The sequence below is a fragment of the Megalopta genalis genome, chromosome 19 (assembly GCF_051020955.1).
Source record: "Megalopta genalis isolate 19385.01 chromosome 19, iyMegGena1_principal, whole genome shotgun sequence".
Classification (NCBI taxonomy): domain Eukaryota; kingdom Metazoa; phylum Arthropoda; class Insecta; order Hymenoptera; family Halictidae; genus Megalopta; species Megalopta genalis.
This window is the reverse complement of record NC_135031.1, coordinates 2,018,732-2,032,156: the sequence shown is the minus strand read 5'-3', so window position 1 is coordinate 2,032,156 and position 13,425 is coordinate 2,018,732. Positions and strand designations below refer to the sequence as shown.

The 13,425-nt window shown below is 39.2% G+C and overlaps 1 protein-coding gene across 21 annotated transcripts in view; it reads right to left on the bottom strand.

Moving 5' to 3' along the window:
* Window positions 1-13,425, bottom strand: part of Patronin (calmodulin-regulated spectrin-associated protein patronin) — a 123,123-nt gene that overhangs the window by 12,127 nt on the left and 97,571 nt on the right. For 18 of the 21 annotated variants that reach the window (XM_076527335.1, XM_076527336.1, XM_076527347.1 and 15 more), the window contains 10 exons: window positions 12,964-13,074; window positions 9,626-9,707; window positions 9,285-9,504; window positions 7,956-8,463; window positions 7,415-7,581; window positions 2,939-3,115; window positions 1,503-1,636; window positions 965-1,118; window positions 668-866; window positions 347-579 (listed from right to left, as the gene is read on the bottom strand). In XM_076527335.1, the coding sequence (XP_076383450.1) occupies window positions 347-579; window positions 668-866; window positions 965-1,118; window positions 1,503-1,636; window positions 2,939-3,115; window positions 7,415-7,581; window positions 7,956-8,463; window positions 9,285-9,504; window positions 9,626-9,707; window positions 12,964-13,074 (1,985 nt within the window). The remainder of the gene's footprint in view (window positions 1-346; window positions 580-667; window positions 867-964; window positions 1,119-1,502; window positions 1,637-2,938; window positions 3,116-7,414; window positions 7,582-7,955; window positions 8,464-9,284; window positions 9,505-9,625; window positions 9,708-12,963; window positions 13,075-13,425) is intronic. The other 3 variants (XM_076527329.1, XM_076527340.1, XM_076527333.1) reach the window with 3 other exon arrangements.

Genomic DNA, 13,425 nt, shown 5'->3' with positions numbered 1-13,425 from the left:
AACATAGATACGTGTCTTTCTGATCAAAGGAGATTGACAGCATGAACTCTTATTTTGAATAATCTGTTTAATCTTCATTATATCCTATGTGTATAATATTTTACAGAATTATTTTATGTAAAATTTAAAATATTAAAGCGAAATTTTTGTTTCTTTTGATTTTCACAATAATCTACTAAGCGGAGCATGCAACTGTTAATAAAAAATTGAATGGTATCAAAGGAGACATAATTTAATATTTAATTTAGTTAGTAACTTTTAGCTAGTTCCAGTTACACACAGTAATGGAATATGCTGGGACGAAATCGTGAGGCAATTGAATGCATGAGAAAATCACGATACATACAGCATTTCGATGTTGAGGACTAGCAGAAGACGGTGGTGTTTGATTAAAGATAGATGAAGACGTCGGATATGTAGAACCAGGATGACTCATTTGATTGTTACAAAGACTATGATCTCCGCCATTGAGGTATCTCGGTTCTGGTGGGGTGTCGTGCAAAACGAATCCTTTCTGTTGAGGTGGATGCGTCCCCCAATTTCGCGTGTCTTGATATAATCTCATATCTTGCTGATAACCTGTGAATAATAGGATACAGATGATTGAAAAAGTTGGACAAAAGACAGTTGCTACATTTAAAATTGCTCCATAAAAATATATGAATACCTGTCGTTTGAGAACCGTATCGTGGATCCATCGATTGTTGATAACCTACAGCAGCCATTTCATTTGCTAAACTTTGCGTAGGAGGTGGTTGACTCCACATTCGTCTTTGTAATTGTGGTTGATCGTGCAAATAAAACTGTGACTGTTGAGATTCTTGTAATTTTGAGCCTAAGGTGTTCATCGGTGACATTCCAAAACTCTAAATGGTATAAAATCAATTATAAAATGTTTATTTACCAATTTATTATTAAATGTTTATACCAAATTTATTACCGCAAAAAAGACGATTGTACATACTTGCATATGGTGCTGACTGAGACTCTGTAACTGCTGTAACTGTTGTTGCATTTGTTGCTGATGATGTGACATTAAATGTTGCTGCTGTATCTGATTCTGTTGATTGGCTAAACGTTGAATGTCACCTTGTATTTCGCTAAGACTATTATTCAATCTGCAGAAAAATATCAGGTATATGTTCTCAAAAAGATTCAGCAAAGTTCATATACAGAGTGAATCGTAAGAAACGATGTCCTCAAATATTATAGTTGAAATTGCAATAGAAGAAAATATCCTTGGCCAAAGATGGGGTTGTGTACAAGGTTGTTTGAAGGTCATCGATGTTTCTACACCTTAGTTTTGCTTCCTCTGAATCTAAGATCATAATAGACTAGATCCATCCTGATACAAAATAATGCCTAGAAAAGATAAACGCGGGATGCTATTTATATAAAGAAACGTGAATGACCTACGAATAATCTTGAGTTAGAGGAATTTATATGATCTGTTTCTGACGATCACTCGGTATATGTTTCATCAGGTGGTAACAAATACTGACTGTGATATAGATTGATGATATTGCTCAAGATCCATATTTTCAATATCTGGTGTACGTCTCGTTTCGACAAATGGTGCATTACCATCATGCTCCAACCACTTATGTTCTACATCCCGAACATCCTCGCTAATTTCCTGTTGTCATCGGGACAATCACAGACAAATTATTTACAAGATTGGAAAAATAAGTATTGTTGATACACTTTTAACATTGCATATCTACAGGGGCCAATTAAATATTCAATGCAAACGTTGTGTCTCATTGTTTTGGTATCTACTAGCATCTAGCTGTTGTCTAATGTTTTGTATTAATTACTGTATCATGAGATTAATTGATATTTGTCGTGTGACTATGGGAGCGAGTCCATCTCCTGTAGATATACAATCGTACGTTAGTAAAAGAACGAAATTTCGTTCGTGAAGAGACAGTCGAATAAAATTACACGTTGGGCGAACAATTTAGGCTTTGTGATTAATAACGTAAGCAATTTTGCAGATTCAATGTTTACGGATATGTAACAGATATGTACAACCGAAACCGTTTGTAACTTTACGATTTGTAATGATTCTCGGCGATAGTTACAGAAAAGATTCCAGTGAACACAGACAAAACGGTTGCAATAACTCGGACAGATATTAGACAATCCACCTCGCTCTTCGATAACGTAAAACACGTGTACACCAACATCGAATTGGTTCTGTTGTTAATATCTTGTGCCAGAGTACGATTAGAATACAAGTGTGAAGAGAACCACCACCATTGAGAGCAAATCTAGATCGAATTTTGTGAACACATCTCGATTCCTGTCCAAAGAGTGTTTGGTAATGTACCATGCATTCCGAGGACGACGTTTTTACAAACCGTGTCTATTAACATGGGAGTGAAGTTTTGCAAAGTTTTCATAGACCACTGGGACTGTTTCGTTTTCCTCTATGTCTAAGTACAAGCGACAAAAAAGCGGAATGATCATTCCTTATCATAAACTCAATCGATTGTTCACTAACGAAATAAAATTATGTGAAGCACATACAGGATGTTCGACTGCGCCTGGTCGTTCCTTTAGGACAAACGAGAAGCCAAAACGAGTCGACGATCACACTCCTGAGATTTTCAAGAAATTTCAAAGCCTGGTTTCGTCGTGCTCACGCAGTCGTGCACCTTGTATTCTATCTTACTTGTTGCATATTATAGCGTAACGTTGTTGCTTTTCAGCTGTATTGTATGTTACATGTTTTTAAAGTAAGTAGTATCGAAACTTTGTGACTGCGTTTGTTCAGTCGCGCTATGAACAGCAGGGGGAAACAAAATTAACAAACGTCTGAAAGCCATACATAAGCATGTATGTAGAAATCGCTAGAGAAATCGGCGAGTCAGCAAGTATCACTGTGGAAAAATGTTCATCTACTACAGGAACGCTGTTTTATGTGATATCGTACCTTGAGCGAGAAGGGTCTCTGTGGCTTTTCTTGAAAGGGTTGTTGGGGTACGGGGGTCGTCTCGGAAACACTTGTCGGGGTCTCCCCCGAAGATCCGGAGGTTACAGGAGTGGGGGGACCGATATCGGCCGGACTGTCCCCCCCGGACGTTGATGAAGAGGGAGATTTAACCTTACCCTGTAACCAGCCCAACCACCGTGCCTTGTTAAGTACTTGGAGTCCGCATATGCCGAGTCCAATATGTCTCTCCAACCACCACGCCATGGTCGGAGCGTCTCCGCAGCCAAGTTAAACGTTACATTCAAGCACTAAATACCAAAGCCAATTCAATCTTGCAAACATTTCATTGCCATTGATTTTAATTCGCTATTAATGTTACACGATAGGCTCCTGCATAATGCGCCGAAAACATTGCTTTGAAACTCAGGGTGAATGTTATTTTGATTGTCTTCACAACACTCCTTATAATTATGCCATTGAATGAGAAAATAATTTGAGTAATATGTGAAATCGATCAGAGATTACTAGACTGTGCATGAAAATAAATATTGATCCAATTAGTTACAAAAAAACGTAGCAGCTTATAAATTCTTTTCACAAAATAACTACATCGACATTCTTGAAGTTGCGACACTAAACCTACCATGCCGTCAAAATGACCAGTTTCACATTTTTCAATTAAATGTTGCTTAAATTATAAAAACTCTTTCATAGGAAATGACTCAATTCATTTCTTAATCCAAACATATATCTTCATAAAAATTGCGAAAGATCTAAATAAATTCACGTTTATCATCGTTATGATCAAATCGGCAGTCTACTTACTAGTATACATGTTTATACAGGGTGTTCCACAATTATTTTAACAGCCGAAAATGAGGGGTAACTGAGGTCATTTAAAGTAACTTTTTCCTTTGCGAAAATACAATCTGCGAGTTATTAACGAAAAACACTGACCAATGAGAGGTGACTGCGCGAAGTTCGAGAGCCCGCAGCACGAGGCTTTGACAGAATATCAGGACGGACTCGAGCCGCATTCGAAGTATTGAACAAATCACGAAGCGAGAACCTTCCGGATTTTTTTTACTACGTAACAGTGATATTTTTAAGAAAAACGCTGTTCACCTTTACTTTAGAACGTCTGAAGAATATGTACTAATTTTTCGGACCCGAAATAATAAGTAATTTAACCGTGACGGCCGTTTTAATTTTCTAGTGTGCATGACACCTCGTGTGTAACATGAAATTTTTAAGCAAGGTGTACAGTGAAGATTAACAAAGTACGTAAATAATATTTTAATTTAAATAATTCCGTGTCCGAACACAGTTCAACGAACGATTCGCAAAGATAATTTAATAAAAAATAATCGTGTAATCCCTTGAACGTAAGGAATATGTTTGTTAGAGAAATATGAAGAATATTATCAATAAGAAACACCCATTTAGTTGTAAAATCCACTTCATGTATCCGACGGCGACGGACAGAAGGATGTCTCCGGGCAGGCAATTTCAACGTTTACTTTCACTGCATTATCACTAAACACTGATCACTTATTAATAATATTTATGAACGAACTTTCCTGGGTTAATATGTATGGCTCTGAAAGGAGCCGATTTTTTTATGCGACGCGTTCGAAGTTCGCACTGTTAACGACACGTATGTACCGCGTTGTCGAGACGAACTGCAGAAGACTGGCACGATGGCCGACAGTGTTCCGTTTTCCTACGAGCGAATTTCAACTGTTTCCCATCAAACGCGACATTGTCAGCTATCGTGCTAGTTTTCCGCAGTTCATCCCGTCAACGCGGTATGTGTTCTTAACGATATGAACTTCAAACGCGTCGCATAAAACAATCGGCTCCTTTCGGAGCCATACATATTAACCCAGGAAAGTTCGTCCATAAATATTATTGATAAGTGATCAGTGTTTAGTGATAATGCAGTGAAAGTAAACGTTGAAATTGCCTGCCCGGAGACATCCTTCTGTTCGTCGCCGTCGGATACAGATCAGCTGTGCAGTTCATCATACATTGTACGAGGTCAATGCACTATCCTCCTGCACACATTTTCGTGCATGAAGTGGATTTGCAACTAAATGGGTGAGTTTCTTATTGATAATATTCTTCATATTTCTCTAACAAACATATCCCTTACGTTCAAGGGATTACACGATTATTTTTTATTAAATTATCTTTGCGAATCGTTCGTTGAACTGTGTTCGGACACGGAATTATTTAAATTAAAATATTATTTACGTACTTTGTTAATCTTCACTGTACACCTTGCTTAAAAATTTTATATTACACACGAGGTGTCATGCACACTAGAAAATTAAAACGGCCGTCATGGTTAAATTACTCATTATTTCGGATTCGAAAAATTAGTAAATATTCTTCAGACATTCTGAAATAAGGATAAATAACGTTTTTCTTAAAATTATCACTGTAACGTAGTAAAATAAAATTCGGAAGTTCACGCACCGTGACTTGTTCATTGATTCGAACGCACCACGGAGCCCCCCCATCTTCTATCGCGCTCCACGGTCGAAGCACGTTTCACTCGATCGATCGAACACGTTGTAATTCGCGCCTTCACCTCTCATTGGTCAGTGTTTTTCGTTAATAACTCGTAAACAAAGCCGCGGATTGCATTTTCGCAAAGGAAAAAGTTACTTCAAATGACCTCAGCTACCCCTCATTTTCGGCTGTTAAAATAATTGTGGAACACCCTGTATATCGTTCAATTCTATGACAATAGGATTTTTTAAGAGAATGAGATTATTTTCATTTTTTTCCCTAAAAATCGAGATTTGTGCACGATTATGCAAGGGCCTACCGCATAGTCTCTACTAAAATGGAAACGCACTATTTAATAATTTAAACAGCATCTTGTGGAAAAACTACAGCGTTTATTCGTTACTTTCTATATTCTTTATCGCGAGGGATTACTATACTTATTACGGTTCCCTTCATTAATTTTGTTCATTAATTCGCTAATGTACAAGATGTACAGCTGAATGTAACTTTCTCTGCTGAAAGTTGCTAGTAACAGTGAACATGCATACCGTCACCGGATTATTTATACTTTTTGTTTTCAATATACAGGGTGTACCGAAATATGTCAGTGTAAATTTAAAAACGAATTTTAATATGGTCAGAACGAAATTAATACATATTAGTCTTTCTTACAAATTTCATTATATTCGTGTGCATTCCATTCGTGAAATTCGTATACACCCTGTATACAACTGTTTCTGCAGAAGAGTAGCACAAACACCTTTTTCTATTATCCCTATATTTTATGGTGTAATTGATAGTTTAAAATAATGTGGCAACGATTTCTGTTTGACTATTTTGTAGAAATCATCTAAACAAAATAGGACATTTCGGGTGCTTCCCTTCTAAAGAACTTTGCGCAAAAGACCGTGTAAAGCACAGAAACAGAAGTAGCATAGAAAAAAAAATTTAAAAATATTCCTATGTCAAATTAGAGAAATGGTAACATTTTGTTATACGAGTATTTAATTAAAAATCATAGTAAAAACTACTTTGAAAAATATACAAATCAGTATATTTTTCTAAAAGATAGCGCGATTATTGTCCCAAAAAATTTAAAGAATAATATTTTTTACATAGGAATATCTCTTGTAAAGTCTATTATTTTGTACAGACTGTCGAATCTACGTGTAACTCTGTGATTTGGTAGTCACAAAACATTATTGCTTCACATGCGCTTACCACCAAGAACAGCTGAAAGATGAGAAAGAAAAATGTATTACAATAAAGTAGCGGGCAATTAAGATTATCTGCTTTCACCACGTGACAGGCGTCAGTATTACGTCGAATTTACAACTACATACACGCACGCACGCACGCACAGAGTAACTTCTTTACTCGACAAAACTAATGATACATAGATGTTAAAAAAATGTATGAATATTAGAAAAATGTGTGTGCTGCTTTAACCTGTAATAAAAAAATGATTACTGCAAGCTCGCTCGAGGATTCTACTTGAAAACATAATCGGTAATAGTAAGACAGCCAGATACGAAATAAAACAGAAAACAAAAACATGTACGCAAAATAGAGGACGGATATATAGTGCAGGTTGTAAACTCAAATAAATCGTGTGTTACAGAAGAAAAAGAAACTCTTTAGTGTCCGACGTACAATATAATTATGCATTGCTCTGTACTAAACAGCCGTGGCTATATTTCGAGTAACTCATGGCTGTATTCAATGCTCTGTTTCATCTCGATAATTCTTATGCGTTCTTCTCTTTCAAAGACGATCGAATATGTTCATTTGAAAAATGTATCCTGATTCGATCGATGTCGTGTCTCAGAATAGAAAGAAACAAATCATTAAAATGGCCATGAAGATGAATGTAATCTGGCTGAAAAGTGACGTGTGAGGCTTGAAATGGAAGACACCAGTTTCAAGTTCGTAAAACTTTAACGTAAACGCACGCTTTACCTTTGAAACAGCTTGCAAGAACGCAGCCTTCCCCACTTTCTGACGCGTTTTCGACATGACGACCTCCATCCTCCTCTTCTCGTTCTCTATGTGACGACGTTTCTCTTCCAATTTCAATCTAATATTATTCAGTTGTGAGGCCATAATCGTGTTACCACCGTTTTCATCTGCTCGTACGAATTTTATTCGGTTCGTCAGTTTCTTTGTCGTATATAGTTGGATGCATGTTAAGGAGGTCGTTTCATGTCTCCGACCGATAAACGAGGCATAATAGAAACCCTTTCACCCAGAAAAAATACTTGAAGAGAAATACTGACTTCGTTTTAACAGATTCGTATTGTGAAACGATCTAGGTTAAATTTTACAGGTTTCATAACGTTTTAATGCGCTAATTATGAAAATGCTTCGATTGTAGTTCGTAATAACGGTACTTTGTTTGATTGCGTATTGAAAATGATGGCGCAAGGAATATAAAAGCATAAGATAGATTGCTTTCCCGAATTGAAACATGAAACGACCTTCCGAATTAATGTGTACGCACCAACAGAATGTTGTTCCACTTGCTGGGACTGCTGGTTACTTTGTTGCTGCCACGTGGTCGTGTTCGGCAGCGTGGCGAACGTGGTCTTTTTCTCACCGTTTCCGTTTCCGTTCGTCTGGCCGTGTTTCTTATTCGATAGATTCGACTTGGCGGTGGCATCCTCGGACTCGGTGTAAGTTAGGTTTATCCCTTTATCGGAGCTTTGCCTGTTCAAGTTCGCGAAGCTGGCCAATTTCGACGTGTTATCCCCTTCCGAATTATCATTATCACTGGAATGTAAGATCTGCTTCAGCGCGACGTTGTCCAAGCTCGAGTTCGAGGCTTGTCTCTTCAATCTGGGAGGCTCGTCGTTGCCATAACCATTGTCCGATAGTATATGCTGCACTCCGCTACCATACACGTCCTGAACACTGGACCGTGCCGGCAACGTGGGCTCGGTCGTGTTCCGTTTGCCAATGTGAACGCCAACTTCCTTGTCCGGATTTCTACCGAAGTTGTGTAAGTTGTCCTGCGGTAGAGAAAAAAAAATCATTCGATGACCTTTCATTCATAGCCACGTTACTCTGTCTAATTTCTACCAGTCTCCTTGTATTAATAATTTAAATTAGCTACCGCCAAGTCTGCTATCTATTTTGATAGCGCACCATAACTGTCCATCTTGTCAGTCCATACTAGCACCCTATCAGTCAGTTACACTTTCTATTATTAACTAGATATCAATTCTGGACCTAACAGCTCATCAATCGATTATGTTTTCTTCTTCTAACAAATTAGCTACCTCCAAATCTCTGGTCCATCTAGGTAGCCCACCATAGCTATTCTAGATTTCACAGCCTATCAATTGATTACGTCTTCTTTTACCAAGAAATTAGTTACTTCATGACCTTTCATTCATAGCCACGTTACTCTGTCTAATTTCTACCAGTCTCCTTGTATTAGTAATTTAAATTAGCTGCCGTCAAGTCTGCTATCTATTTTGATAGCGCACCATAACTGTCCATCTTGTCAGTCCATACTAGCACCCTATCAGTCAGTTACACTTTCTATTATTAACTAGATATCAATTCTGGACCTAACAGCTCATCAATCGATTATGTTTCCTTCTTCTAACAAATTAACTACCTCCAAATCTCTGGTCCATCTAGGTAGCCCACCATAGCTATTCTAGATTTCACAGCCTGTCAATTGACTATGTCTTCTTTTACCAAGAAATTAGTTACTTCATGCCTAGTAACCCATCCTGACAGCATGACCTGGTTGCCTATAGGCTGGTCACAGTTTTCCTGGCTATACTTTTCATGATTTGGCTAATGGATAGGGAGCGCTCACCTGAGAACCACCAAAGTTTTCTATGGTCAGCTGAGAATCATCCGAAACGCTGTTACGTCTAGATCGTCGACCCGCGTAAGAACTTCTCCTCTGTTCTTCCCAGTTGCTCGGCCGACCAGCGGCATCTGCTCTAGCTACTGACTTCTCGTCTGCCACGGAGCTCAACGTAGGAATGCCTTTGCCACGGTGGACCACGAAACTCTCTTCACTCCCCGTTCGTCTGTAAAACGAAAAAGAATTAGACATGGAACAACGACGACGATCAACATTTAAACTATTCGCGGTCGGTCGATTAAAGGCGAATTACACGAAACCGTTCGATTCACAATGTGAAAACGTACCTGTCGTCGTGAGAGTAATTTTCAGCAGTCTGTTGCAATGATTGCGACTTCTTGACAGAGGAGGACGACGCTGTTTTCGCAACTAGAAAACAATGTAATGCTAAATCGAATGTTTACGCACGCATCTAGGAAGTAGCACCAATATCTATGTCAGCATCGTTTCTTACATATGAGAGAATGAAGGTTTTTAAAAGGATCGTCGGTGTATGGAGGAATCACTGGTGGTATGTTGCACACCGCGCGGAATTTGCGTTTGAAATTTCTATACTCGCTTTTTAAGCGCGTAAAAATTGAAGCTAAAACTTTTTTTTACGACGGTTACATCCTGTTGATGCACGTCGGCGAATCCCGGTTCACGTAATCTTTCAAATCCGTTTCGATCTTCCGAACTTATTTGGGATGTGAAATTCAAGCATCTCCGCGAATTCATTGCGACAGAAATTTCGGTGCACGCAAATTTCTCGGAGCGAGGCTTCTAAGGAACGGAAGCTTTTCTTATCATACAGTCAATGTACGTACACTTATTCGATGGGTACGAGTTAATCAATGCTACGACTAATTTCTAGCGTCTCTAATTGTCGTGTGATACGTCTGAACAATCGGTTAAAACCAAATCGACGATATGTATATGAAAACGTAAAAGAAACGCAGAAAGGATTAGTGAACAGACATAAAAGAAATACAAAACACGCATATATAACATAGACACAATGTACGTTGCAAACAAGGTATACCAACTGAATATGGAGTGGATACATATACATATATATATACACATATATATTTATTATATATGTATTAATGAGTCGTCCAGACTTCACCCTGCGTCGTTGAACGATACAAGACAATGGGCAGCATGCAGAACGAAATAAAAGTAGGAAACCGGAAGCCAACGACAACGCAAGCAACTGAACAGCCAAAAATTAGGAACCTGTCGCGGACACTCGCGCAAGGTGCATGCAGACCTGTTCGATCTGAGCCGCTAACTATAATTTCGTGGCACACAGAGTACTATGCAAATTAAATCGTTAATAAAAAGCGGTGTGCCTAACAGTTACGCCGGTTTCTTGCACAGCTAATCTAAATACGGGCCACGTTTTAAATGCAAAACGCATTTCACACAACCATCGGGACAAATGGTTCTTTTTCCGAGGTGTGCTCCGTTCTCAATGCGTTTCAGTTCGACTATTTCAATTCGTTCTTTCGCATGAACATCGAAACCGAGGAAACAATTCATTTACATTAGCAAACCGAACTCTCTTTTAATATCGAAAACGAAAAATGATTTCACTATGTGCGTATTTTCAAGACTTCTGCGCAACAGGAACACTTCAAAGAGAACAAACAAATCCAGAAATATCATTTCGAAATGTACGGAAACATTGATTATGCCGTATAAATACATTAACAAAGCATCGAATAATGTTTCATACGAAGAAGACCGACTGTTAGCATTCAACCAGGTCGTCAGAATTTAACTCGTTCAATAACAATTCATAATTCATGAGTAACATGTTGATAATTATCGCCTCGGAAACGAACTGCTAATTACTCGAAAGTCTACTTTTCGCTTAAACCTTGAAAATCGTCGAGTTTTCCACGCTTTTAAATATCTATACATGTAATAATTAGACGTCGCATCGCAACTGCTCCAACGATCGCGAAAGCGCCAACATAAATCTACAGGTGGCACGAAAGTGACGCGGGAATCGCTACTATCCAATTCAAACGAGACCATTAGCCGCTTCGTTCCCATGGACGTGTTATGTCGCGACACCGATACTGTACGCATAAGGTCACATACGAGATATCTTGCGACGTAATACCGCTTATGCGGTGCCACGGACGTGTTATCCCGCGGCGCAATACCGTTCGTGCGGTGCCGCAGGCAAGTAAACAAGCGCTTCCGTTTTTGCTCCGTCCGCGGCTACTTACCTTGCTTCTATGTTGTGTCAATGGAACGAAACTTTTTCAAATTAAAGCTCTTTCAAGCTCGCTTTCAATTAATGCTTTTCGAATTAAAGCGGGCTTACTCGTCTGCGGCACCGCACGAACGGTACTGTGTTGCGGGATAACACGTCCGTGGCACCGCACAAGCGGCATTACAATTTCGCGAGATATCTCGTCTGTGTTATTGGCGTCGCAATATAACATATCAGAGAGAGCGAAGCAGTTAACAACGACGATCTCATCTTCTCACGATTATTCTTTAAAATTCGACCGACAGTGGAAAATGTACAACCCCTGGCAAAAAGTATTCGTCCAGCTTTTAAAATGCAATAACTTTTTTCAAATTGGTCTAATCGACTTGAATCTTTTTTCAAGTATTTGAGGGATTAGTTCACGGTAGAATACTTGCCAGGGGTAGTATTCCCGGCAGTGTATGTATACATATGCACGGAAATCAGCGTTCCATTACGCTGGGATCGAACGTAGTGACCATTCACGTCGATTTTCAAGTAACCACGCTGACTAAAAACATATGAAACAATTCGTGGCGATTTTCAGATCATCGTAAGAAGTCGATGTTTCTTTTTCGACTGCACTAAATCGATTTTGATTTTGTAAACTGTGAAAGTTGGAGTGAGCATTCATTCGTACTAATTTTCGAATATCGACACTGACTCAAAACAACTGAAATAATTCGCAGCGAATTTTGAAAGGTCATCCAAAGAAGTCGACAGTTTTCTTTTCGGCTGCACCGAAACAATTTCAGTTTTGTGAACCGCGTAAGTTGGAGCGACCGTTCATAACGATTTCCAAGTATATCCATGCTGACTGAAAACGTACGACATAATTCGTTGCGATTGCGAGATAGACATCGTAAGAAATCGACGTTTTCTCTTTCGACTCCGCTGAACCAATTTGAATCGACTCCACCGCGCCCGTTCGCACTGATTTTCAAGTATGCACGTTGGCGCAAGAAAAAAGGAACAATCGAAACAATCCATGCCGATTTTCAGAATAGTCGCCGTAAGAAATCGGCGATCTGAACCAATCCGGATTTCTATCTCGAATTCGCCTCAAACGCGAACGATCGTCCCAAGTGGATTGAGAATGCGTCGCATTTAAAATGTAGTCGTTCGAGAGTGGGGGCAACGAAAAAAAGAAGGAATACAACTAAAGAAGAAATGAGAGACGAAAGTAACATCGAGAAACGAACGACGAAATTCGAGAGGTTCTCGGTCGCTCGGAACTTTTCTTTCTTTCTTTTTATTTTTTTTTTTTTTCAGTTCGGTTCGATATCGTCTGCGAGATACGCGCGACCAAAACGAGAAGGACCACCTATCTTTTTTCTTTCTTTCTCATGATTTGGTTGTTTGGTAACGTATGGGTACCTGTGAAGCCTGGCGCGGATACGGAGAGGTTGCTTCTCAGATCAGGTATCGGAGCTATAGACTGTGGCAGACTTCTTTTATGAGCTACACCATGACTATTGCGCGGGCAGGCTGCACCCGTCACCGCACCGTATTCGTTCATTGGCAACCGGAAGTTGTCGAAAGAAGAAGGCGAGGATAGCGTTGTTGTCAAGCATCAAGAGGGTTACGCCATAGAAATATATGGAAATATTATAGTTTTACATTACAAGTGATACATATACAGGGTGTCCCACAATTATTTTAACAGCCGAAAATGAGGGGTAGCTGAGGTCATTTGAAGTAACTTTTTCCTTTGCGAAAATGCAATCCGCGGCTTTGTTTACGAGTTATTAACGAAAAACACTGGCCAATGAGAGGTGACGGTGCGAGAGAGAGGGTCCGCGAGAGAGTCCGCAGCACGAGGCTTTGACAGAAGGTCGG